The sequence below is a fragment of the Oncorhynchus mykiss genome, chromosome 20 (genome assembly GCF_013265735.2).
Source record: "Oncorhynchus mykiss isolate Arlee chromosome 20, USDA_OmykA_1.1, whole genome shotgun sequence".
Taxonomy (NCBI): Eukaryota; Metazoa; Chordata; class Actinopteri; order Salmoniformes; family Salmonidae; genus Oncorhynchus; species Oncorhynchus mykiss.
In genome coordinates, this window is record NC_048584.1 from 11,457,341 (window position 1) to 11,484,906 (window position 27,566).

The 27,566-nt window shown below is 44.2% G+C and overlaps 1 protein-coding gene across 3 annotated transcripts; it reads right to left on the reverse strand.

Annotated features, from left to right (window-relative positions):
* Positions 1-1,578: 1,578 nt before the first annotated feature.
* LOC110498963 (protein phosphatase 1B) lies at positions 1,579-26,195 on the reverse strand. 3 transcript variants are annotated; one of them, XM_036955769.1, is made up of 8 exons: positions 25,849-26,195; positions 13,176-13,670; positions 5,520-5,693; positions 5,227-5,400; positions 4,934-5,051; positions 4,589-4,700; positions 4,361-4,418; positions 1,579-2,182 (listed from the first exon to the last, which is right to left on the reverse strand). In XM_036955769.1, the coding sequence occupies exons 2-8, from the start codon at positions 13,656-13,658 to the stop codon at positions 2,159-2,161; spliced, it is 1,143 nt and encodes a 380-aa protein (XP_036811664.1). In that variant the 5' UTR covers positions 13,659-13,670; positions 25,849-26,195; the 3' UTR covers positions 1,579-2,158. The 3 variants fall into 3 exon arrangements, with proteins under 3 accessions (XP_036811664.1, XP_036811662.1, XP_036811663.1); XM_036955767.1 differs by lacking the exon at positions 1,579-2,182 and adding an exon at positions 2,647-3,835; XM_036955768.1 differs by lacking the exon at positions 1,579-2,182 and adding an exon at positions 2,647-3,835 and having other exon boundaries at positions 13,176-13,667; positions 25,849-26,194.
* Between the last annotated feature and the right edge of the window lie 1,371 nt (positions 26,196-27,566).

Below are 27,566 nucleotides of genomic sequence, written 5' to 3' on the forward strand. Positions count from 1 at the left end.
GGGGGGGTGTATAACCGCAACATGTAGCACGTGGACCCCCCACCCTCTGTGTGTGAGAGAGAGAGAGAGAGAGATACAGTGGGGAGAACAAGTATTTGATAACCTGCCAATTTTGCAGGTTATCCTACTTACAAAGCATGTAGAGGTCTGTAATTTTTATCATAGGTACATTTCAACTGTGAGAGACGGGATCTAAAACAAAAATCCAGAAAATCACATTGTATGATTTTTAAGTAATTAATTTGCATTTTATTGCATTACATAAGTATTTGATCACCTACCAACCAGTAAGAATTCCGGCTCTCACAGACCTGTTAGTTTTTCTGTAAGAAGCCATCCTGTTCTCCACTCATTACCTGTATTAACCGCACCTGTTTGAACTCATTACCTGTATAAAAGACACCTGTCCACACACTTAATCAAACAGACTCCAACCTCTCCACAATGGCCAAGACCAGAGAGCTGTGTAAGGACATCAGGGATAAAATTGTAGACCTGCACAAGGCTGGGATGGGCTACAGGACAATAGGCAAGCAGCTTTGTGAGAAGGCAACAACTGTTGGCGCAATTATTAGAAAATGGAAGAAGTTCAAGATGACGGTCAATCACCCTCGGTCTGGGGCTCCATGCAAGATCTCACCTCGTGGGGCATCAATGATCATGAGGAAGGTGGGGGATCAGCCCAGAACTACACAGCAGGACCTGGTCAATGACCTGAAGAGAGCTGGGCCCACAGTCTCAAAGAAAACCATTAGTAACACACTACGCCGTCATGGATTAAAATCCTGCAGCGCACGCAAGGTCCCCCTGTTCAAGCCAGTGCATGTCCAGGTCCGTCTGAAGTTTTCCAATGACCATCTGGATGATCCAGAGGAGGAATGGGAGACGGTCATGTGGTCTGATGAGACAAAAATAGAGCTTTTTGGTCTAAACTCCACTCGCCGTGTTTGGAGGAAGAAGAAGGATGAGTACAACCCCAAAAACACCATCCCAACCGTGAAGCATGGAGGTGGAAAGAGCATTATTTGGGGATGCTTTTCTGCAAAGGGGACAGGGCGACTGCACCGTATTGAGGGGAGGATGGATGGGGCACATGTATCGCGAGATCTTGGCCAACAACCTCCTTCCCTCAGTAAGAGCATTGAAGATGGGTCGTGGCTGGGTCTTCCAGCATGACAACAACCCGAAACACACAGCCAGGGCAACTAAGGAGTGGCTCCGTAAGAAGCATCTCAAGGTCCTGGAGTGGCCTAGCAAGTCTCCAGACCTGAACCCAATAGAACATCTTTGGAGGGAGCTGAAAGTCCGTATTGCCCATCAACAGCCCCGAAACCTGAAGGATCTGGAGAAGGTCTGTATGGAGGAGTGGGCCAAAATCCCTGCTGCAGTGGGTGCAAACCTGGTCAAGAACTACAGGAAACATATGACCTCTGTAATTGAAAACAAAGGTTTCTGTACCAAACAAAGTTCTGCTTTTCTGATGTATCAAATACTTATGTCATGCAATAAAATGCTAATTCATTACTTAAAAATCATACAATGTGACTTTCTGGATTTTTGTTTTATGTTCCGTCTCTCACATTTGAAGTGTACCTATGATAAAAATTACAGACCTCTACATGCTTTGTAAGTAGGAAACACTGCCGATTTTGCAGGTTATCAAATACTTGTTCTCCCCAATGTACATTTGCAGGGCTTGGTGTGTCAGGTTTTAGGGTGTGTGTGTGTGTGTGTGTGTTCGGGCGGTTGGGGTTTTCAGGCAGCACAGAGTCCAAGACAAGTACCAGATTGAACCAGTCTGGGTCCCAATCCCCACCTCCAAATTTCCTTTCTCTCTCACACACACAAACACATAAATCCATCCCAGGTCATGTCCATGTAGTCAGGTGATCAATGTCAACAACAACAAAAAAAATGTAACACCAGAAAACCTGGATGGTAAAAAACGTCTACCATCCAGACTCTTCATCAGTCCTTACAACAACCGCAACACCTCCAAAGACACACTCCTCCCAAGGAAAAGCAGAGTGTGTGTGTGGGTGTGTTCATCCTCACACGCACACACACACACGTCGTCCACTGGGCACGTGGAGGAGGCAATTCTCCCTCTGGGTGGCTAGACCAATCACAGGAGGAGACCGGGTCGCAGTTACCACGACTACCAGGGGTCCTCCAGATCACACTGAGATAGAGAGAACGAGAGAGAGAAATGTTTATGAGGCGCCATAGTGCATACAATATAAAACTGTTATTAACGTATTGATGTTGAGAAGCGGGTGTGGAAGTGGACCGGGAGCTGAGAATGTGAGGGGTTGGTATGTGGGTCAATCTGTGGGATGAGCCGATCTTGGACTCACCTGTTGGTGGCCTACTGAAAGACCGGCTGTGTCCCAATTCTTATACTAGGCTACAGCCTATGTAATAGGCTTTTTTTGGTTGTCAAGAATTAAACATTTGTAGATGATGCTATAAATGCCATGGTGCCATGTAGCAGGAAATCTCTGTGCACTATTCAGCACATGAAAAGCAATTTCAGACCCACAATGGAATGTTCACAGGAAAAAGTGATCATATACCATAACAGTCAGACACTGACCAAATCTGACAGTCAAGAGACAAACCAAATCAGATGGACAGATCTTAGTATTATTATTAATTCAAATCACTTTTATTGATTATTTTATTCATTCACATATTGCTGTATGGAACAGATTCAGCACACACACACACACACACACACACACACACACACAATTGTGTCTTGTTGCATACAGTAAGTGCCACCATTCATCAGAGAGAAATACAACTCAGTCTTTAGCAATACAATGACACACACACTTTTTTTACTTTGGTATTTTGAACTTTTTAGAACTTTGTATACTGTTCCAGAATTTTGAAGTAGTTACAGTACTGTAGTGGACACACACCTTAACAAATTCTACCAAACAAACACACACACACACACACACACACCTCAGCTGGCTGCTAAGACCCGTCTCTCTCTCTCTCGGACGGACAGAGAGACACGCAGGCAGACGCAGAGAGACAGAGACAGGCAAACAGAGACACACAGACACACAGAGACACACAGAGAGTGAGTGTGTTGTGTGTGGGTACTGTGAGAACAGGTATAGGTGGTTTATGGGAACTTGTGTTTTTATATGGACAGTCCAGTCGGCCTTCTCTCTCTGTCAGGTAGAGGTCCAGACATGATCGGTCCATTGACTTAGACCACTCATCTTTATATCTACCCATTATGGCGTTTGTGAGAGCACGGATGGACTAGACGCTGTGAGAGCACGCATGGACTAGACTAGATTTGGGGGGGGGGGGGTCAACAACAACAACAGAGATCAGAGGTGAATTAGGAGGGGGGTGGATCTGGTTGGCGAAGCTCAGCAGCTGGAGGATATAGTGGGACGAGGTCTGCCGCCGGAGGTTCAGGTTGGTCAGTGTCTACCGCTGGAGGTTCAGGTTGGTCGATGTCTGCAGCCGGAGGTGGTTGTTGGTCGATGTTTGGAGAGGGCGTGTCTTTGCTTTTCTCTGTCTCCGGGGATGAGGGCGTCTCGATGACGACGGGTGAGGGAGGGGGAGAGGGGGGTGAGGGCCGGGGGGAGTCAGGGAGGTCGTCAGCGGTAAAAGAGGAGGATTCCTCTCCCATGTCGGCTGTATTCTCCCCAGGCAGACGGTAGACTGCCAGGGCTTCCTCCAGCACCGAGCGATACTGCCCCCGGTGGTGCAGGCGGAACTGACGCAGCGCCTCCAAGAGGTTGGTCGCCGTACTGCTGCCTCCTCCCTCCTCACTCTCCTCCTCTCCTCCACCTCCAACACAGGCCTGGCCGGGGCAACACCACGCCACACACACACACACACACACACACAAGCTAGTGTCAGACACACACCAGCGTCAAACACGCACACACAGGCACACACACTGTCTCACACCATACTACCCCTACCCCTGTGGCCAGCTACCCGTAGTGACATTGTCTTTGTCCAGTGAGGGAGAGGAGAATACAACAATGCCTTCCCGTTCCCCCCTACAACTCCCAACACCCCAAACACAACACAAACACAGACTAGACTAGGCAAAATAGTTCATGTTCAAAAGACGTCCAGGACTTTTGTGTGATAAAAGGTTGGGACACGGTAGGAAGGAACATCAGGGAGCTGTATTCATGTGATGTGAAACCAAGTCTTGACTCTAGATGAAATATTCAATTTTGATCATGTTTGGTATTTTGACGGTCCTCGAAGCCCATTCACACGCCAGAAGAGTGGTGCTGTTGTGACTGGGCTGGAGTGGGGTCATTGTGGAAGTGGGAGGTCAGGGGTGAGCGGTCAAAGAAGAGTTACTCACCCCTTCCTCTTCTCTTTGTGGGTTCAGCCTGCTGTACACCGCCTCGATCACACTGCGCCTGACCCCACACACACACACACACAATTAGACATTCTTATTTGTGAACTTGTGTGAAGCTTTATTGAGAAGTTGGATCAATAAATCATGACAGTCTCTCATACTTTCATGAAGAAAGAAGGGGGAGACATGGACAATAAAGCAGTTGTCTTCAGTGTGTGTAGTATTTACTTGCAGGCCAGGCCTCCTCCAGGTGGAAGGTTGGGGATGTTCTCAGAGGCGATGTTCCTCAGAACAGACACCAGGTCAGGAACCCCCTCCTCTCCACAGCTACCCAGCAAATCTAGAGACAGACACAGGGTTAGAGTGGAAAGGCAACAGAATAAAAGACGGACAGTTGCCTCTGACCAGAATATTGGCCGTCACGTCCACGTTGAAAGAGCCTCTACCCGTCGACACCAAGCAGGTGGTCACTATTACACACTGCGGCGACAGCTTCTCGCTGCTATTAGCCGTTTGTCCATGTAGTGTGTCTAAGCTCTTAGAAAGGATGGGGGTGTATGTGCGTGTTCTCACCCTCTACACGTGTCTCCAGGTATTTGTCCAGGTCCTCCTCTCTCTTCAGGGCTTCCTCAGACACCTTGGGAGCTCCCGGTAAAGTCACCAACACCACACTCATGTTATCTCTGCTGCCCTGGAGAAACACACATACAGAGACCGGGGCTTAGAGTGTGGGTGAGTTAGAGTGTGGGTGAGTTAGAGTGTGGGTGAGTTAGAGTGTGGGTGAGTTAGAGTGTGGGTGAGTTAGAGTGTGGGTTAGATAGAGTGTGGGTTAGATAGAGTGTGGGTTAGATAGAGTGTGTATGTACCTTGTGCAGACAGGTGTCCACCACGGCAGTGCAGACTCTTTCCAGGTCGTCAAACACTTGTAGCCGGGACCTGACGAACTCGCACAGCTCCTCGTTGGACATCACGTCCCAGATCCCGTCGCACGCCAGCACCACAAACTCATCCCCCTCCGCAGCACGCTCCAACACACACACCTGTGGGAGGAACACACACCTCAGCTGGAGAGATCACACACACCTCAAATAGGAGAAAGACCTTGAGTTTACTACAAGCTGTGCACAGTAATAAAGGCATTTTAAACACACACACACACCTCTGGCTCTGGGCTGACCAGTTGTTCTGTGGGACCCTTCCCATCCACACACTTGTAGTCATAGTCCCCCAGGGCTCTGGACACGGCTAGGGAACCGTTGACCCTCTGGATCATCACTGACCCCCCTGCGTTCTGGATACGCTCCTTCTCTCTGGGGTTGCACGGCTTGTGGTCCTGCAGTGAGAAATAGAAAGCGTTTGAGATAAGAGGCTGCTGATCTACAACATGACCTTGCATTCTAAATAACTACTCATTACATGATCAGGGTCAGAGATCATGCGTCTTGCCAGGCTCAAACTGATCCCCTGCTGTCTCTCTCCCCATCACTCCCTCCCTCTCACTCAGTATATTGTATAAGTATTCAGCTCCCTGAGTTCATACATGTTAGAAACACTGTGGGCAGCAATTACAGCTGTGGGTCTTCAAACTCTGTCAAGATGTTGGGGATCATGGCTAGACAGTAATTTGAGTCTTGCCATAGTATTTCAAGCAGATTTAAGTCAAAACTGTAACTTGGCCACTTAGGAATATTCACGGTCTTCTTGGTAAGCAACTTCATTGTAGATTTGGCCTTGTGTTGAAGGTTATTGTAATGCTGAAAGATGAATTCCTCTCCCAGTGTCTGGTGTAAAGCAGACTGAAGCAGGTTATGCTCTAGGAGTTTGCCGGTGCTTAGCCCTATCCCAATTCTTTCTTTCTTTCCTGAAAAACTCCCCAGTATTTACCGATGTCAAGCATACCGATACCATGATGCAGCCACCATCATGCTTGAAAATAAGGAGGCAGTTGCTTAGTAATGTGTTGTGTTGGATTTGAACCAAACATAGGGCCTTGCTTTTAGGTCAAAAAGTTTATTCCTTTGCCATGTTTAGTTGCATTATTACTTTAGTGCCTTGTTCCATACGGGGCGTCAGGTAGCCTAGTGGTTAGAGTGTAGGGGCGTCAGGTAGCCTAGTGGTTAGAGTGTAGGGGCGTCAGGTAGCCTAGTGGTTAGAGTGTAGGGGCGTCAGGTAGCCTAGTGGTTAGAGTGTAGGGGCGTCAGGTAGCCTAGTGGTTAGAGTGTAGGGGCGTCAGGTAGCCTAGTGGTTAGAGTGTAGGGGCGTCAGGTAGCCTAGTGGTTAGAGTGTAGGGGCGTCAGGTAGCCTAGTGGTTAGAGTGTAGGGGCGTCAGGTAGCCTAGTGGTTAGAGTGTAGGGGCGTCAGGTAGCCTAGTGGTTAGAGTGTAGGGGCGTCAGGTAGCCTAGTGGTTAGAGTGTAGGGGCGTCAGGTAGCCTAGTGGTTAGAGTGTAGGGGCGTCAGGTAGCCTAGTGGTTAGAGTGTAGGGGCGTCAGGTAGCCTAGTGGTTAGAGTGTAGGGGCGTCAGGTAGCCTAGTGGTTAGTGTGTAGGGGCGGCAGGTAGCCTAGTGGTTAGAGTGTAGGGGCGGCAGGTAGCCTAGTGGTTAGAGCGTTGGGTCAGTAACCGAACGGTTGCTGGAACGAATCCCAGAGCTGACAAGGTAAAAATCTGTCGTTCTGCCCCTGAACAAGGAAGTTAACCCATTGTTCCCCGCTAAGCAGTCATTGTAAATTAGAATTTGTTCTTAACTGACTTGCCTAGTTAAAATTTTTTTAAAGTTAAATACAAGATGCATGTTTTTGGAATCTTTTCACTTGGTCATTAATGTGGAGTCACTACAATATTAATCCGAGGTGTCTGGGTGGTTTAACACATAATCCTCAGCGTCATTATAAACTAGACCATGCTTAAGGAGATATTCAATGTCAGATTTGTTATTGTGACCCATCACTGCCCTTTATGAGGCTTTTGAAAAGCTCCCTGGTCTTGTAGATGAACGTGTGTGTGAAATGCAATACTTGACTGAGAGACCTTACAGGTGTTTTATGTATGGGGGACAGAGTAAGCGTTAGTCATTAAATCATGTCAAACCCTATTATAAACCCTATTCTGAACTAATTTACTTTTGCCTAAACAAATTTACTTTTGCCTAAACAAAGGGGCTGAATACTTATGCAACATCTATTTTAGTTATTGAAATGTTTTATTCATCCCAAAAAAATCTAAACAAATATACCACTTGGACAAGAGTATTTTGCGGGGGCCTCCCGGGTGGCGCAGTGGTTAAGGGCGCTGTCATCAGAGACTCTGGGTTCGCGCCCAGGCTCTGTCGTAACCGGCCGCGACCGGGAGGTCCGTGGGGCGACACAGAATTGGCCTAGCGTCGCCCGGGTTAGGGAGGGGTTGGCCGGTAGGGATGTCCTTGAGTCATCGCGCACCAGCGACTCCTGTGGCGGGCCGGGGGCAGTGTGCGCTAACCAAGGTTGCCAGGTGCGTGGTGTTTCCTCCGACACATTGATGCGGCTGGCTTCCGGGTTGGATGCGCGCTGTGTTAAGCAGTGCGGCTTGGTTGGGTTGTGTATCGGAGGACGCATGACTTTCAACCTTAGTCCCTCCCGAGCCCGTACGGGAGTTGTAGCGATGAGACAAGATAGTAGCTACTAAAACAATTGGATACCACGAAATTGGGGAGAAAACGGGGTAAGAATAAAAAAATAAAAAAAGTATTTTGTGTACATTGTCATCCAGCTTTAACACAATAAAATGTGAAAAAAGTGCTTTGACGAATACTTCTGCAAGGCACTGCATATTGTACCAGTGTAGAGATGATTACCGTTAAAAGCGGTTAGCTGCCGAAAACACAGTTGACCGATTGGTCTATAGGCTAATTTGCATAATTTTGTGGAATGAAATTGTCCGGTGTGCATTTACGAAATAATGTATCTTATTTATCACACAAGCAACAATCACCTGTTGTGCAAGCTCCTCCTCCAGCTGGTTGCAGCTTGAAATGAAACATGTAATCACATAAACCCAGTCGTCGCACAACAATTCTAAATGCACTTTGAGTGAAAACGATGTTGGCCACCAGCCTATTAAAACAGCTTTCTACTGCTACACATTTTTCTTCCCTCCTTATATTAAAGCAACTGCACCTTTTTACAAGCGGAGTAGCCCTTGGTTAAAAAGACCGTTGGAAACATCCTCAACTCGCCATTTGAGTGCGCACTGCGTGATACGGTAGGATCAGTGAGTCACCCACTACCTTTCAATATGCGCTGGAGGCAGTTTGCATGTACATATACAGTGTCGTCGGAAAGTATTCAGACCTAGACTTTTTCTACATTTTGTTAAGTTACAGCCTTATTCTAAAATGGATTAAATACATGTTCCCTCATTTCCACACAATACCCCATAGTCACAAAGTGAAAAAAGGTTTAGATTTGTTTTTTAAACATCTTAAAAATAAAAATAAACACAAATAGCTTATTTACATCAGTATTTGCCATGAGACTCAAAATTGAGCTCAGGTGCATCCTGTTTCCATTGATCATTCTTGAAGTTTCTACAACTTGATTGGAGCAGAAACCAAGCCATGAGATCGAAGGAATTGTCCGTAGAGCTCCGAGACGGGATTGTGTCGAGGCACAAATCTTGGGAAGGGTACAAAAACATTTATGCAGCATTAAAAGGTCCAAGAACACAGTGGCCTCCATCATTCTTAAATGTTAGAAGTTTGGAACCACCAACACTCTTCCTAGAGCTGGCCGCCAGGGGGAGAAGGGCCTTGGTCAGGGAGGTGACCAAGAACCCAATAGTCACTCTGACAGAGCTCCAGTTCCTCTGTGGAGATGGTTGACCTTCTGGAAGGCTCTCCCATCTCTGCAGCACTCCACCAAAAGGCACCTGAAGGACTCTCAGACCATGAGAAATAAGATTTTCTGGTCTGATAAAACCAAGATTGAACTCTTTGGCCTAGATGCCAAGCGTCACACCTGGTACCATCCCTATGGTGAAGCATGGTGGTGGCAGAATCACGCTGTCAGGATGTTTTTCAGCGGCAGGGACTAGGAGACAGGATCGAGGGAAAGATGAACGGAGTACAGCGCGATCCTTGATGAAAACATGCTCCGGAGCGCGCAAGACCTGAGACTGCAGCGAAGGTTCCCCTTCCAACAGGACAATGACCCTAAGCACATAGCCACGGCAATGCAGTAGTGACTTTGGGACAAATGTCTGAATATCCTTGAGTGGTCCAGCCAGGGCCCAGACTTGAACCCGACACGTCTGTCCTAAATCTAGGATAAAAAAAAAAACTTGGGAAATGTAAATACATTTACATTTTGTTAACACATATTTAACTTTTATTTTTTTATTACCGGTTACCTTCAGACGAGTCACGACACTTGTGGGGGTGGTGGAGCAAAACGTAGAACACCATTGTGTTTGTGAGAGGCTCCCCCTTAGGACGCTACAAACAATTTCGTAACAAGAGTGATTTTCAGATGTGGCAGAGCTAGAGCAGTGTTTATCACACCATGAGACCTTTCACCGCAGATGCGGAAGTGCGACACTGGCAGATGAGGTGGATAGAGATGCATTCAATGCAAAAAAACTCATCTCTAGCTTAACTTCTTGGTGACAGGGGGGCAGTATGGAGTAGCTTGGATGAATAAGATGCCCAGAGTAAACTGCCTGCTACTCTGTCCCAGATGCTAATATATGCATATTATTAGTAGTATTGGATAGAAAACACTGAAGTTTCTTAAACTGTTTGAATGACGTCTGTGAGTATAACAAAACTCATATGGCAGGCGAAAACCTGAGAAAAACCAGGACGTGGGAAATCTGAGGCTTGTAGTTTTTTAAAACTCAGCCCCTATTGCAGATAGTGGGAAATTGGTTGTTGCACTTCATAAGGCTTCCACTAGATGTCAACAGTCTTTAGAACTTTGTTTGAGGATTCTACTGTGAAGTGGGACCGAATGAGAGAAGAATGAGCCAGGCGTCTGGCAGATTGCCACAGGCTTTGAGGCGCGGTCACGAGAGAGTTAGCTCTCGTTCCAAAAACATCCTAAAGATTGAATCTATACTTAGTTTGACAAGTTTCTACAGGCTGTAACGGATCTTTTTGAAATTTTTGTCCGACGTTCGGCTGGACCTGAACACGCTTTGGATTTGTTTACCAAAAGCCCTAACAAAAGAAGATATTTGGACATAAATGATGGACATTATCGAACAAAACAAACATTTATTGTGGAACTGTGATTCCTGGGAGTGCATTCTGATGAAGATCAAAAGGTAAGTGAATATTTATAATGCTATTTCTGACTAATGTCGACCACCCAATATGGCGGATATATTTTTGGCTGCTTTGTTGTCTGAGCGCTATACTCAGATTGCATGGTTTGCTTTTTCCGTAAAGTTATTTTGAAATATGACACAGCGGTTGCATTAAACTAACTGATTTTGATGGAGATTTTTTGTTCATGTAACTTAGATGAACGCACTGGTGCGTCAATCGACTCTAGGGGGTTAATAATAGTGTTTAACACGGCCAATGGTGATCATGATAAAGAGAAAACTGAGGATGGATCAACATTGTAGTCAGTCCACAATACTAACCTAATTGGCAGAGTGAAAAAAAGGAAGCCTGTACATAATACAAACATTTCAAACATCCATCCTGTTTGCAACAAGGCACGAAAGTAACATGCTGACCACACCGCTTGCGTCGCATACTCTGCTAAATAAATGTACACATACATGTTATTCAATCATTGCACCCACACTGCTCACGCGTGTCTGTAGTCAGGCGTTAAAAATAGAACTTGCTTCTATTTGTGACGCTTGACGGGCTGCAATTCCCGCCTATCCCAGCTAATTGGTTTTTAGGAGAGTATTCCCACAGGGGTGATTGAAAGATGAACTGAGGGCCATACTCCAGTCCAGTTGGTGGTGGTAATGTACCTTAAAGTTGGTTGCCAACCGCCATATAAACTCCAAAGAAGAATCCTGGAGGAGAGGTTACTAGAAAAACTCGGTTTACCCTTTTATCTATGGATTAATTGTCAGAGAAGAGAACTTTGTGCACTTCAAGTTAAAATAACAACCCAATGTTTGCTTGTAATTGTTAAGGACTAGGCAGTTTTTCAGGATAAACAAGAAATGTAATGGAGCTAAGCACGGTCAAAAACAGAGGAAAACCTGGTCTGCTTTCCACCAGACACTGGGGGATGAATTCCCCTTTTTGCACAACAATAACCTAAAAACACAAGACCAAATATACACTGGAGTTGCTTACCAAGAAGACCGTGAAAGTTCCTGAGTGGCCGAGTTACAGTTGTGATTTGAATAAGCTTGAAATTCTATGGCAAGACTTAAATGGTTGTCTAGCAATGATCAACAACCAACTTGACAGAGCTTTTAGAAATAAAAATTTAATAAATGGTGCAAATGTTGCACAATCCCAGGTGTGTAAAATCTCTTAGAGACTTACCCAGAAAAACTCAGAGCTGTGATCACCACCAAAGGCGCATCTACAAAAGTATTGACTCAGGGGTGTGAATACTTAAGTAAATTAGATCATTTCTGTATTTCAGTTCAAAAAATATTGCAAAAAATTCAAACATGTTTTCACTTTGTCATTATGGGGTATTGTGTGGTTTCATTCAAGCTGTGACATTTGAAATACGTAAGGAGAATGAATACTTTCTGAAGGCACTGTGAGATGACACTGTGTCACGTTACAATTAAACTCTTCAAAAGAAGGTCCAATGCAGCCGTTTTTACCTCAATATCAAAATCATACCTTAAGGTTCTATCTGCAAAAGATGATCCAGAGATATGTCTTTAAAGTTGAGAACCCCCATTTGTTTGAATGAAGTCAGCCATTTTGATCTTGTATTCTTTTGAACTTAACATGAATTGGGATATTCAGAATTATATATATATATATATATATATTATAGGTAGAGAACATTGAACGTAATTTTAGGGCCTAACGCCCACCGCCACAGGCGGGTAAGATGTCTATTTCCCCATCCACGTTGGCGGGTGGTCAGGGCTCTACAGTACGATCATTTCACTCACATTTCTGAATAAAAATAGTAAAGTATGAACCCATTTAAAGTAAAATAAATGCTGCACTAGCTTTATAAAAATGATTTCTGCTGTTTAGCATCATAGCTAGTAAATTAATCCCACTAAGTCAAAGAACTACAAATTATGCAACAATGCCTGGCTGGGGGCTGTGTGCATGTGAAGGTGGGTGAAAAATAGATATTTTTTAAAGCGCTATGAACAGGTATAAAAGTTGGTCAAATTGACTTGAAACTAAAGTCTACTGAAGTGAGGCTTAGTCCTTCCTTGGCTATTTAAACAAAAAATAGATGTTTCACAAGCTGGGTTGTCTTTCTACATTTGAGTTTCAACTGCTAAGAGAAGCGAAGCAATGCGGATGCTAGGCAGATTCTCAATTCCACAAGCACAAACATGACGAGTTGCGCAACCTCAGTAACCTCCCACACTTAAATGGGCAGGTGAAAATGTTTGTCTAATCTGTGATATTTTGATTAAAAGACTCGACACAAACCGGTGGGCCTGGCACCTACTACCATACCCCGTTCAAAGGCACTTCAATCTTTTGTTTCGCCCATTCACCCTCAATAGCACACATACACAATCTGTCTCAATTGTCTCAAGGCTGAAAAATCCTTCTTTAACCAGTCTCCTCCCCTTCATCTAGACTGACTGACATCAATAAGGGATCATAGCTTGCATCCCTAATTTGCATCCCTAATCTAGTGTAATATATTGTACCTGTGTAGAGAATCCAACTCGTCCATCTCGGCTCAGCACGGCCCGGGAGTCGCCACAGTTTATGAAGTAGAGGTGGAAAGGGCTTAGCAGCACACCCACCGCCGTGGAGCCGCTGCGGTCCAGCCCTTGTCGCAGGTCCGTGAAGCTGCGCATGTATTCGTCGATCTTCAGGAAGCCCGTGCGGATCCCATCCTTTACACCCTCCACTGAGCCCGTCCCCGGGGTGAACTCCGCCCCCCCTGATAGGATGTGCTCCAGTAGGTGGGCGGAGCAGTAATTGGCGACGCGGGAGCCGGCATGCCCGTCGTAGACGGCGAAGAAGGACCAGTCGGTGAGGCCGTGGGGCAGGCCCACCATGGCGGTGTGGGCATCCTCCATCTCCACCCGCCAGCCCTGCATGGAGCTCAGGCCGTAATGCAGCCCATTACCCTCACCATGGGCCGTATGCTTCTCTGTCTTAGGCTTGTCCAGGAATGCCCCCATACCTTCAAACTGCTGACAGGAGAGAAAATAAATACACGAAGCTACGTTATCAACGCAGTCATACTTCAATAGGCCAATGGTGGCTAGGGTGCCACTGAAATGTTTTTCAGCTGGTCATGTTAGTTTTTGGTTCCCTATTTTATTATTATCGTCACAATTTGGGTATGCAGACAAGGTATTCAAAAAGTTTGGTCTGAAGTCTTGGTTGAATCTTTGTAATACGCAACTCGGTTATCATGCGCTGATTGAAAAACATTTAATTGCTTTCCCAAAAACTGACTGCAAAGTAGGCCCTCCCTGGCAGAATGATATCGTGATAATTAGTATCAAATCACAGGGCATTCTGCCATTACATGTAGCCTACATCGTACAAAAATACATCTAGCCTAACAACATTCTCCTGGAAGGTGCACAATTGAATAAAAGGGCAACTACACCCCCCCCCCCCCCCCCCCCCCCCCCCAAAGATGTATTTGATTGTTTCGAGACCTCAAGAGCGGTCTTCTGATATGTTTTAAGTCTACAGCAATGCATAAACCATAACATTTTTTTATTTTTACATTTATTTTTTTATTTTTTTTTAAAGTGTGATTAAAGAGTGAAAACCTGAACTACAAGCAAAGGAAGAAGAGAACTGGCTCCGGAGCGGCATGTGGACACGCTGTGCAAGAACTCCGGTACACAGCAGGCAAGACACGTAGCTAGCTAGCACACTTGTAGACTGTGCACTTTGCCCCCGCCTGCTGGGCACTGTTTTCCCGCAGTTCTGTTAACGACGGCCAGGGTAGGTGTTCGGCAGGCATTAGCGAACACTGGGTGCTAGCAGGAAAGCCCACACACCTTGAACACCCCGAACTGTGGGTCTAAATTACACACTACTGGGCTTGCATGATCTGCTTGAGAAAGATGCAACTGAGGACTGCAATTTGGAGCATTCCTGCTTGTGGACATTCCTGCATCTGCAGGAACCCCTCTTTATACTTCTATTGGTCAATTTGTATGCTAGGACTCCTGTACACAGGTGGGAGGTGGGGGCACTCTAGTACAGTAGGTGGCGGCAACGCATCAGAAAGTTGGACGCCAACTGCCGATAAACCCAACAGAAAAAGATGTGGGGCTAGCTAGTCAACACTGGAGTTGCTTACCAAGAAGACAGTGAATGTTTCCGAGTGGCCGAGTTACAGTTTAGACTTAAATCTACTAGAAATTCTATAGCAATACCTGAAAATGGTTGTTTAGCGATGATCAACAAGCAATTTGACAGAGCTTGAAGAACTTTTAAAATATATTTTGGGGTGGAAAGCTCTTAAAGATTCACCCAGAAAGACTCACAGCTGTAATCACTGCCAAAGATGCTTCTACAAAGTATTGACTCAGGGGTGTGCATACTTATGTAAATTAGATTTTATATTTTATTTAAAAAATAAACGAAATACAAGTTTTCACTTTGTCATTATTGGGTATTGTGTATAGAGGGGTGAGAGAAAAAAAATATTTAATCCATTTTAAATTCAGGCTGTAACATGTGTGGGGTATGAACACTTTCTGAAGGCACTGTATTGAATTAATTTGATTAAATCTCTTTGTTTTAGCACAAAATTCCAAATGCCTGTATCACAAGAAAAAAAAAAGCGTTTTTCATGGAGCATTTATGTATTTTTTGACTTGTCTCATTCGCTCGTCCTGTGCTGTGTGTACCTTCCCATTCTCTCACACACGCCAAGCCACTTCCCCTGCCACTCACAACAGAGATAAAAGATCACTTCTTCTTCTCTGAAAAGCCGTTTCATCTCGGTATTTGCATTTGAGGTTTGGTCCATCGGAATAGGTCATGTAGACAATGAAACAAAGATGTTATTTTACTGTAATAGGATGAGAATGTTAGCGCAGAGCAGACCCTACTAACACTGGAGTATCCATGAACACTGATTCTGGAAAAAGTATTCTACGTTTGTCGAGCGCGGCAGTGCAGTGCCAAGTATCGCCAGCAGGATTATAGCCATAGACTTATTTTCTGGCTTTCTAGTTTGTGTTTTATACATTTGCAATGAATATAAAAAAAATATGCATTTATTGATTTCAACATCTAAGCAAAGTGGACAGGCTAGCATGCTGTTCAAATTTCAAAAAGCTAGAGTCGGACAGGAGGGTGTGTTCATAACAGTTCAACTGTTTTGCCTTGTTAGCTTGCAAATAGATCCAAGTTGACTCGACTTGAAATAAAGATGAGTTGGCTACTCACTAGAACATGGGCTTGTGCTGGAGATTGTTTATGAGATATTTGTTGATTTTCTAAATGCCTGCTATAAGAAGTTGGTCATTGTTATTGAATTATGCATGGTTCTGGCTAAAGTTGTAACAAAAAGGGCATTTTCAGAGAGACTTGAAAGCCAGATCAGTGATTACAAAAAAACAGATAAACGCATTTTGATACAATTATTAGTGGGTCTTTTGGTTGTGGAAGGCCTATATGTAGCCTAGGTATAATTACACAAGCCCTGAATTCATTAGATTGCTGACTGCTTGAAAATGCAGTCTATTGACCTTTAAAAACTGTGCAATAAAGCTTATAGACAAAAATAAAACTGAGATATTAAGTTTGAAAAAAAAATATTTATATGCCATTTCGACCAGCCCTAAATTGTGAGCACACACACGGCATGACAGGCTTGTGCCCAAAAAAAGGTTGGTAGGCACAAAGAATGACTCCCCAGCTGGCCTCGGAAGAATGAGAGAGTGTGTGTGTGTGTGTGTGTGTGTGTGTGCGGGTGGGTGAGAGCCAGTGGGGAGCACACAAGTCATGATGCTCTGTAAAAACACAGTCTATTAATAGTGTGTGGTTTGGGTTTCAAGCTAAAAGGTGGGAAAGACACTCCATTCATACCTCTACTAGCCCCCCATCACTCCTTCTACTAGCCCCCATCACTCCTTCTACTAGCCCCCCATCACTCCTTCTACTAGCCCCCCATCACTCCTTCTACTAGCCCCCCATCACTCCTTCTACTAGCCCCCCATCACTCCTTCTACTAGCCCCCCACCACTCCTTCTACTAGCCCCCTACCCCTCCTACTAGCCCCCTACCCCTCCTACTAGCCCCCTACCCCTCCTACTAGCCCCCTACCCCTCCTACTACCCCTCCTACTAGCCCCCTACCCCCCCTACTACCCCTCCTACTAGCCCCCTACCCCCCCTACTACCCCTCCTACTAGCGGCCTATTCCCCATCACTCCAACTATCCCCCTACGAGCCCCCCATCACTCCTTCTCTTCTAAGACTAGGCTACCCCTTCGTCCCTATACTCAGAGTCGATATCCACGTAATAAAGAATTCACCAACTACGCCCACAAATTGGACAAAACAAACATTATTTCCAATTGAGCCCCATTTAAAAAGGAGCCAACTTAGACGTACAATTTTTGTTATACAGAATCAACAAAACATGCCGAAAAGCTGCTGTGTTGTTCAATGAACAGTGCCAGTTAAAAGTTTGGACACACCTACTCATTCAAGTTTTTTTTGTTTGTTTAATTATTCATGGTTATTATTTCAAAGTTTTGATGTCTGCACTATTATTCTACAATGAATAGTAAAAATAAAGAAAAACCCTTGAATGAGTAGGCATGTCCAAACCTTGGACTTGTACTGTACATGTAGCCAGGTCAAAAATCCTGACTTCTGTTTCACAATGCTCCCAGGTAAGGAAATAGAGCCTGTGAGAAGAGCCCTGTGGCTTCAGGCTGTTAGGCGTGAGAAAGTGGAAACACGGCGTCTAAGTAGGCTACACGTAGCTCTATGTGTGTGGAAAACATTCTCACATGTAAGATATTTAACTTGTTTAGTACAGTCCGTTTGTAACTCCAATCACTACTTGTAGCTGTACAGTCTGTTTCTATTGTTGGTAGCATTCACTCAATTGGCTACTAGCCAATGGGGTAACCTAGGTTACCACAGGTTGTTTTCCCCCACAGGTGGGCAGCGATATTCTATCTAATACCGACTGGGTCTATATCAATGTGTGTGTGTGTGTTTGTACAGAACGTCTGTCATGTTAGGCAGTACAACTCTAAAATAAAACAAACTCACTACTGTTGCCTAGCAACCAAACATGCAATCTAGGCTTCATTCAGCTACCTCACACACTCTCAAAAAAAATGGGAGCAGTGTGTGTGTGTGTGTGTGTGTGTTCGAGGAGGAACTAGTTACATTGCCCAGCCTGAAACGGCAGGGAATCACAAAGCTCCAGCTTCCTTCTTAGTATCCCCTTTATTCTCCAGTGACATTTGGATGGACTGCTACACACACACACACACACACACAGACATAGGTGTTATTGAGACACATACACCCCAGCTCAGGGACGAAACCACAGACTCTCGACCACTCAACCCTCGAAACTGATGTCACCCAACTTAAAACCACAAGCCGAAACCAGGACTCAGATCTCCCACAGCCACACGTGGTTGTCAAGAACCACTGGCTCTGCAGAGGGAAGTGGAGGCCAGTGATTACATAACTCTAATGAGCGCAGAGTACAGCTCTGTGGTCACACACATACGTCACTTTTCCAACTGTTCACAGATCCATTTAGAGGATTCCATTAGGCTTGCAAGAAAGGAATTTCTCTGTACTTGTGCATGTGACATTACAACCTATTTGAATTCAATCATTTGACAGAACCCCTTTTGATTTGATCAAAACCTTCCATAAATATTTCCCCATTGTATAAGTGCTCAGAAAGTGACTTTTTCATACACCACCATGAGACAGTCATGTCTTCGTCACTGGAAAAGATACAGTTGAGATTGATATTTAAAAGGTTTACAAACAGGGTTGTCATTTGATCATTTCTGGAGATTGCCCTTTCTGATATTTCTTAAGAAAGCATTTTTGGGGATGTGTGTGTATTGGTAGGTAAACACTGCACTGTTGGCGCTAGAAACATATGCATTTCGCTGCACCTGCGATAACGTGCTAATTACACTACATCACCAAAAGTATGTGGACACCTGCTCGTCGAACATCTCATTCCAAAATGATGGGCATTAATATGGAGTTGGTCCCCCATTTGCTGCTATAACAGCCTCTACTCTTCTGGGAAGGCTCTCAACTAGATGTTGGAACATTGCTGTGGGGACTTGCTTCAATTCAACAAGAGCATTAGTGAGTTCGGGTGCTGATGTTGGGCTATTAAGCCTGGCTCGCAGTCGGCATTCCGATTCATCCCAAAGGTGTTCGATGGGGTTGAGGTCAGGGCTCTGTGCAGGCCATTCAAGTTCTTCCACACCGATCTCGACAAACCATTTCTGTATGGATTGAGCTTCCTTTGTGCACAGGGGCATTGTCATGCTGAAATAGGAAAGGGCCTTCCCCAAACTGTTGCCACAAAGAATGTCATTGTATGCTGTAGCGTTAAGATTACCCTTCACTGGAACGAAGGGGCCAAGCCTGAACCATGAAAACAGCCCCAGAACATTATTCCTCCTTCAAACTTTAGAGTTGGCACTACGCATTGGGGCAGGTAGCGTTTTCCTGGCATCCGCCAAACCCAGATTTGTCCGTCGGACTGCCAGATGGTAAAGTGTGGCTCATCACTTCCCACTGCTCCAGAGTCCAATGGCGGCAAGCTTTACACCACCCCAGCCAAAACTTTGGATTGCGCATGGTGATCTTAGGCTTGTGTTCTTTGGCGGTTCATATGCTGACGTTGCTTCCAAAGGTAGTTTGGAACTTGGTAGGGAGTGTTATAACCGAGGACAGGCGATTTTTATGAGCTACGCGCTTCAGCACTCGCCGGTCCCGTTCGATGAGCTTGTGTGGCCTACCACTTCGTGGCTGAGACGTTTTTGCTCCTAGACGTTTCCACTTCACAATAACAGCACTTACTGTTGACCGGGGCAGCTCTAGCAGTACAGACATTTGATTAACTTGTTGGAAAGGTGGCATCCTATGACAGTGCCACATTGAACGTTTTATTTGACATAGAACTGTAGCGGACGTAGCTGTCCCAAATCAACTCCTCAAACCGTAGCAACTAAACAAAAAAGACTGGATAAATGTAACAAACATAGGTAGGATGATTGGATTTGTAAGCATTAAGACAACTGGTTCAGCTTGCCCTCAAAATGGGTAGAAACCTATCCAGTCCATTCAGATCAACATACCAGCACACCTGATATAGCCAACAGAGATCTTGATGAATTGATTAGTTTAAAATCACACCTGTTAGTGCTGGGCTGGAACTAAAGCCTGCTGAAACTGTAGCTCTCCAGGACCAGGGGAGAAAACAAGTATTGTTACCTATCCAATAAGAAATACAAAGTCTTGTTCCAAAATATATTTTTGTGCAGATGTAACCGCTGTGAAATGGCTAGCCAGTTAGCAGTGCGCGCTAGTAGCATTTAAATCAGTGACGTCACGTCACCCGCTCTGAAAACTTGAAGTAGTTGTTTCCTTTGCTATGCAAAGGCTTTACTAGGCTTTTGTGGAGCAATAGGTAACGACGCTTCGTGGGTGACGATTGGGGCAAGGAGACGCACAGAAGCAAACCAGTCACACCATCTGAACACGCCCCTGTACTGAACCACTCAGCCTCGCACTCCACTTCCCTCAATCCCTCAGTGATGGGAGAAAGAGGTCTAGTTAACTGTATCAAATGTCATAGCATAAAATGTTTCATGAGCCGAAACAAAAGATCCAGAAGTGTGCCATACGCACAAAAATATTATTTTGCTCAAATTCGTTTACATCCCTGTAAGCATTTCTCCTCTGCTAAGATTATCCAATAACCTAACAGGCGTGGCATATCAAGAAACAGATTAAACCTATGGTACAGAAATTAACATAAAATTATCTGGCAACACCTCTGGTGGACATTCTTGCAGTCAGCATGCCAAATGCCCGCTTCCTCAACTTGAGACATCTGTGGCATTATGTGGTGACACAACTGCACATTTTGGTGGCCTTTTGTCACCAGCACAAGGCGCACCTGTGTAATGATCACGCGGTTTAGGGAATTGGGCAGTACGTCCAACCGGCCTCAGAACCGCAGACCACCAGCCCAGGTCCTTCACATCAAATCTTATTTTATTGGCCACATATTTAGCACGTTACTGCGGGTGTAGTGAAACGCATCCAGCTTCTTCCCCTGCGGGATCAGCGGGAAATTGCTCACCTTCGATGGCCACAGAGATGTCATGACGAGAACCTGAGGCCCATTGTCATGCCATTCACCCACCACCATCACCTCATGTTTCAGCATGATAATGCACAACCATGTCACAAGGATCTGAACACAACTCCTGGAATGTGAAAATGTCCCAGTTCTTCCATGGCCTGCATACTCAGCAGACATGTCACCCATTGAGAATGTTTGTGGTGCTCTGGATTGACATGTACGACAGCATGTCCCAGTTCCCGCCAATATCCAGCAATCTTTGCACAGCCATTGAAGAGTGGGACGATATTCCACAGGCCACAATCAGCCTGATCAACACTATGCAAATGAGATGTGTCACGTTGCATGAGGCAAACAGTGGTAGCACAAGACACTGACCGGTTTTCTGATCCACGCCCATACTTTGTGGTATTCTATGACCAACAGTTGCATATCTGTATCCCAGTCATGTGAAATCCATTTAATTATCGATTTCCTTACATGAACTGTAACTCAGTATAAAATCTTCTAAATCTTCTGTTGCGTTTATAGTTTTGTTCAGTGTAAAATCGTGAGAATCGCAATAGATGTAAAAAAAAATACATAAAATAAAAATTCCCTAAAGTATCATGATCATATTGTGAGGTCCCTGGCAATTCACAGCTCTACTCTCCTGGTCCGTCTTCTCCCTACGAGTGACTCCTCATGAAACCCAGACAACAAAATGATTTAGGGGACTTTCACAAAATGTAATCCATACAATAGTCTTTTGGAGGAAGGATTGCTGACATATTTTGACATTTGTACAGTGCCCTCCACTAATATTGGCACCCTTGGTAAATATAGTTGAAGTTGGAAGTTTACATACACCTTAGGCAAATAGATGTAAAAACTCAGTTTCACAATTTCTGACATCGGACAGTTAGGATCACCACTTTATTTTAACAATGTGAAAATGTCAGAATAATAGCAGAGAGAATGATTTATTTCAGCTTTTATTTCTTTCATCACATTCCCAGTGGGTCAGAAGTTTACATACACTCAATTAGTATTTGGTAGCATTGCCTTTAAATTGTTTAACTTGGGTCAAACATTTCTGGCAGCCGTCCACAAGCTTCCGACAATAAGTTGGGTGAATTTTGGCCCATTCCTCTTGACAGAGCTGGTGTAACGGAGTCAGGTTTGTAGGTCTCCTGGCTCGCACACGCCTTCTCAGTTCTGCCCACAAATGTTCTATAGGATTGAGGTCAGGGCTTTGTGATGGCCACTCCAATACCTTGACATTGTTGTCCTTAAGCCATTTTGACACAACTTTGGAAGTATGCTTGGGGTCATTGTCCATTTGGAAGACCCATTTGTGATCAAGCTTTAACTTCATGACTGATGTTGAATTTTCCTTGCTCATGATGCCATCTATTTTGTGAAGTGCACCAGTCCCTTTTGCAGCAAAGCACCCCCACAACATGATGCTGCCACCCCCGTGCTTCACAGTTGGGATGGTGTTCTTCGGCTTGCAAGCCTCACCCTTGTTCCTCCAAGCATAACGATGGTCATTATGGTCAAACAGTTCCATTTTTGTTTAATCAGACCAGAGGACATTTCTCCAAAAAGTATGATCTTTGTCCCCATGTGCAAACCGTAGTCTGGATTTTTTATGGCAGTTTTGGAGCAGAGGCTTCTTCTTTGCGGAGCGGCCTTTCTGGTTATGTCGATATAGGACTTGTTTTACTGCGAATATAGATACTTTTGTACCCGTTTCCTCCAGCATCTTCACAAGGTCCTTTGCTGTTGTACTGGGATTGATTTGCACTTTTCACACCAAAGTACGTTCATCTCTAGGAAACAGAACGTGTCTCCTTCCTGAGCGGTATGACAGCTGCGTGGTCCCATGGTATTTATACTTGCTTACTATTGTTTGTACAGATGAACGTGGTACCTTCAGGTGTTTGGAAATTGCTCCCAAGGATGAACCAGACTTGTGGAGGTCTACAACAAAAAAAAAATTCTATGACCTTGGCTGATTTCTTTCTTTTGATTTTCCCATGGTGTCAAGCAAAAAGGCACCGACTTTGAAGGTAGGCCTTGAAATACATCCACAGGTGAACCTCCAATTGACTCAAATGCTGTCAATTAGCCTATCAGACGCTTCTAAATTCATGACATTTTCTGAAATTTTCCAAGCTGTTTAAAGGCACAGTCAACTTAGTGTATGTAAACTTCTGGCCCACTGGAATTGTGATACAGTGAATTATAAGTGAAATAATCGGTCTGTAAACAATTGTTGGAAAAATTACTTGTGTCATGCACAAAGTAGATGTCCTAACCGACTTTCCAATACTATAGTTTGTTAACAAGAAATGTGTGGAGTGGTTGAAAAATGAGTTTTATTGACTCCAACCTAAGTATATGTAAACTTCCGACTTCAACAGCATGAGCAAAACAGGCTCTTGATCTTTCATTAAAAATTCACAAAACTCTAACTTTTATTTAAAGTAAAATCATTTACACAAATAAATTAACATAAAACAAATATTTCTCAAATATATGTGTGCCACAATTATTGGCACCCCTTCATTCAATACTTTGTGCAATCTGCCTTTGCCAAGATAACTCAGAGCCGTTTTCTCCTGTAATGGGTAATGAGGTTGGACTATGATGAGACTATTCCTCCATACAGAATCTCTCCAGATCCTTCAGATTCCGAGGTCCACGCTTGTGGACTCTCCTCTTCAACTCAGGTTTTCTATGGGGTTCAGGTCAGGGGACTGGGACGGCCAAAGCAAAATCTTGATTCTGTGGTCGGTGAACCATTTTTGTGTTTATGTTGAGATGTGCTTTGGTTCATTGTCCTGCTGGAAGATCCAACCAAAGCCCAGTTAAAACTTCCTTGCAGAGGCAGTCAGGTTTTGATTTAATATCTGCTGGTACTTGGAGTCCATGATATTATGTATCCTAACAAGTTGTCCAGGTCCTTTGGAAGAAAAACAGGCCCACAGCAAAGATAAACCACCATACTTCAGTGGTGGTGAGGTACTTTTCTGCATGGATATCTTTCTGTCTACGCCAAACCCACTACTGTGTTTTTTCCCCAAATGGCTAAATTGGTCTCATCTGACCATAGAACCCGGTCCCATTGAAAGTTCCATTAACGTTTGGCAAACTGTAGGTGCTTGAGTGTTGTTTGATGACAGCCAAGGCTTTTTTATGGCAACCCTCCCAAACAACTTGTGGTTACGTAGGTGGCGTCTGATCGTAGTTTGAGACTTTCTGACCCCAAGACCCACATCTGCAATTCTCCAGCTGTGATCCTTGGATATTTTTCTGCCACTAACTAGCCTCCTCACTGTGAGTGCGGTCAGTATAGACACACGTCCTCTTCCAGGCTGATTGTTAACATCTCCAGGTGCTTTAAACTTCTTAATTATTGCCCTGATAGTGGAAATGGGCATTTTCAAATGTTGAGCTATTTTTTCATAGCCATTTCCTGATTTGTGCAGCTCAACAACCTTTTGTCGCACATCAGTACTCTATTCTCAGGTCTTTCCCATAGTGATGGATGATCTTGGCCTGTATGTCACCTCATATTTATACCCCAGTGAAACAGGAAGTCATGGCATACCACTTAAGTATTCCTAAACCCTCAAGTGACTTTAAAAACGTGAAATATGAATGGGAATATACTATAGATTTTACTCATAAGAATTTCTAGGGGTGCCAGTAATTGAGTAATTGTTTGAGAAAAATATTTATTTCACATTTATTTTTTTTCCAATAATTTTACTTCAATTAAAAAGTTTGATTTTTTGTGAATATTTGGAATGAAAGACCAAGAGGAAAAACAGCAAAGACATTTTTTTGCAGCCTGTTTTGCTCATATTTACCAAGGGTGCCAATATAAGTGGAGAGCACTGTATGTAAAAGCATAATTGAGAAAAAAATGAATCAAATTTGGCCTTACCCAGGCCTCCTTTAAGACCCCATGTTTCATCTGTAGATGCTACAAAGCCAAAATTGGTGTTATATTAAGCTTGTCCGCTTGCTCTGTAGTATGAGTAGTATTTTAATGTAAAAAAAACAACATTATGTACATTATGAATATTGACCAAATTAAACATGAATATTCTAAATAATAAATATACCTATCAGTCTCCTAGAGTAATAAAGATAGGGATGTGTAAATGACAAGGTTCTGTCTAAGTTAACATCATTGCACCTAGTGTCACTACTCTGTGTGTGTGCTCTACGTCATGTAACCATGATTGTGTTCCGAACTCAGTACAGCTCAGTGTAAACAAGTAGGTATACCGGTAGGGTCAGTATCTTCTGGCAAGGTGAATGGGACAACGTCGGGAGTCTGTTGGTTTGACTCCCTGCGTTGTGCGGCGACGTTAAATAACCCTACAACGATATATAGTCGGCTACTAGGACCCCTGGAGGTACTTAGCCTAGCCACAGGGAGTACTTAAGACTCATGAGACAATATGCTTACTACAGGTAAAAAGAACATGAGGGGATACTTCGGCTAGAGCAGAATTCAGTTGGTGGTAAATGTACAGTAAACGAAAAAGGTTAGGAACCACTGGATTATATAATTAACTGTGCTAATATTACGTTTGATCAGATTAGATTATTTCTTCCACAAACGAATGTTTTTGTTGGTTGCGTTAAAACGGACAAACCAAACGCCACATTTAGCTAGATAGCTGACGTTAGTTAGAAAGGTGTCACCTAAAAAAATAAGCGGCTAGCTATTTAGCTAAATAGTTGGCAAAATAATGACTTTTCCCTGCCCAAGCACAGCATTTGAAAACAAGTGATGTACCTCTTAGACGATGTTGACAGTCAAAAGCATGTAACTAAGGTTAAACGTTAGCTGCTATTCGTCACACAAATTCATGCGAGAATCAATCACTGGTGACGATAACGTCAGCTACAGTTGTAAGCTAGTTAAATGCGAATAGGCCATGCTAGGCTAACGTTAGCAAGCTAGCCAACACAACGATTGCCCCCTAGCTAAACCTCTTAATTTATACTTACGTTTCCAACTGTAAAACGAATGTAGATGTTTTTTAGGTCCCTGACTAGTGGGTATCGTCGTGGTGATATATTGTTTTGTTTCCTTACTTGACAAAACAAAATATGCGAGTTTGGCCTCAGATGAGCGGCGATAATTCCTTTCTCGGCGGTTCCCTGCTTGGATGGCGTAGGTTTTTACGCATGTTTGACACCAAATAGGTTTCTCACATCAAAAAAAAAAAACTGTTCAGTACGTTTCTACACAAATATGGACAGTAAGAATTGGTTATAATAGACAACACAGGCGAATCTCGCACTTTCGTCCTTTGGGTGCTGAACAAGAGGAGGTGCTATTTTTGGTACTTGTTCGGTGATTGGTCAAGAATTATTGAGGGTGCTAACATTGATTGGTTGAAATTGCTTTCAATCAGCTCTGCCCCCGTTCAAATCTGCCGTTTCATTGGTTGATGTGTAACCGTCTGACGTTTCGCAAATGTGCGCTCGTTTTCCCCGTTGGCATGTCCCGAAATCAGCAGATGAGCTCAGGGCTTGAAAGTCAGTAAAAAAAAAAGAAAATAGTTTTTAGTTTTAGACAATGATGTGATCTTCCCATACTTCAAAATATTTACAACTAGATGATTCAAAACACCTAACACACACATACACACATAGGAGAGGGAGTGACAGTAAATACATTTAAAACATTTAATTTATCTTGGAAAGTCTGTTTAGAAACAATATCTTATTTACAATGACAGACTACACCAGCCAAACCCAGACAGCACTGGGTCAATTGTGCACTGCCCTATGGGACTCCCAATCACAGCCAGTTATGATACCAGAATGCAGTGCCTTAGACCACTGCGCCACCCAGGAGCCCCAAAGAAAGAGAAACGAGAGGGAGAGAAGAGTTATAGGGAAGTAGGATGAGGGAGGTCGACAATAGATTGTGCAGACAGACAGTCTGGGGTCTTTAGGGTGATAATCAGCAACTACTCCTCCTTGTAAGACCAGGGGAGCTTGTTTTCATGTAGTGTTTCTTTGTCTTTTTCAGCAGGATTAATCTCAGTCTTATTAATGGACTACTCATCAGATATCACAGCAGCTTTCCCCCGAGGCCAACAAGCGTTATGACACTCAGCCACAGGCCTGGGTGAGTGAGTGAGTGAGTGAGTGAGTGAGTGAGTGAGTGAGTGAGTGAGTGAGTAGAGTGGGTATTTTCATTTGCTAAAATGCAGGATTAGCGTGGGTAGAATTTTTCTCTGTTCTCAGGATGCTCAATCTCAGTTTACTCCCCTGAACAAACACAAACACACGCAGGCTCTGGTCAGCTTGGGGGTTAGGGGTGTGTGTGTGTGTGTGTGTGTGTGTGTGTGTGTGTGTGTGTGTGTGTGTGTGTGTGTGTGTGTGTGTGTGTGTGTGTGTGTGTGTGTGTGTGTGTGTGTGTGTGTGTGTGTGTGAAAGAAACCGGGGGTCAGGGGCTGTGTTGCTCTGGCCCCTTCAGGGGATTTAGAGTCTTATAGCAGCAGATCAGAATCCTAAATTAAAAACTGCCCTGTCTAATCTGCAGGGAGAAAATAGTGTGACACACACACACACACACTGAAATCTGAGCACTGATAAACTGTGATCAGTGATTGTGTCCTTGGCCGGATGAAAGAAAGAGGAAGAGAGGGAGGGAGGGAAGAATGAAGGATAGGTAAGGGACACAGATGTACAGTCTCATGTTCAGTCCAGAT

Excerpts from the sequence above, each read along its gene's own strand:
- LOC110498963 (XM_036955767.1), bottom strand. The coding sequence starts at position 13,658 with ATGGGGGCATTCCTGGACAAGCCTAAGACAGAGAAGCATACGGCCCAT. Across the intron at positions 4,701-4,933 it reads CCTGGAGACACGTGTAGAGG|ATTTGCTGGGTAGCTGTGGA; the intron begins GTGAGAACACGC and ends GTCTGTCTCTAG. Across the intron at positions 4,419-4,588 it reads GGAGGAGGCCTGGCCTGCAA|GCGCAGTGTGATCGAGGCGG; the intron begins GTAAATACTACA and ends GTGTGGGGTCAG.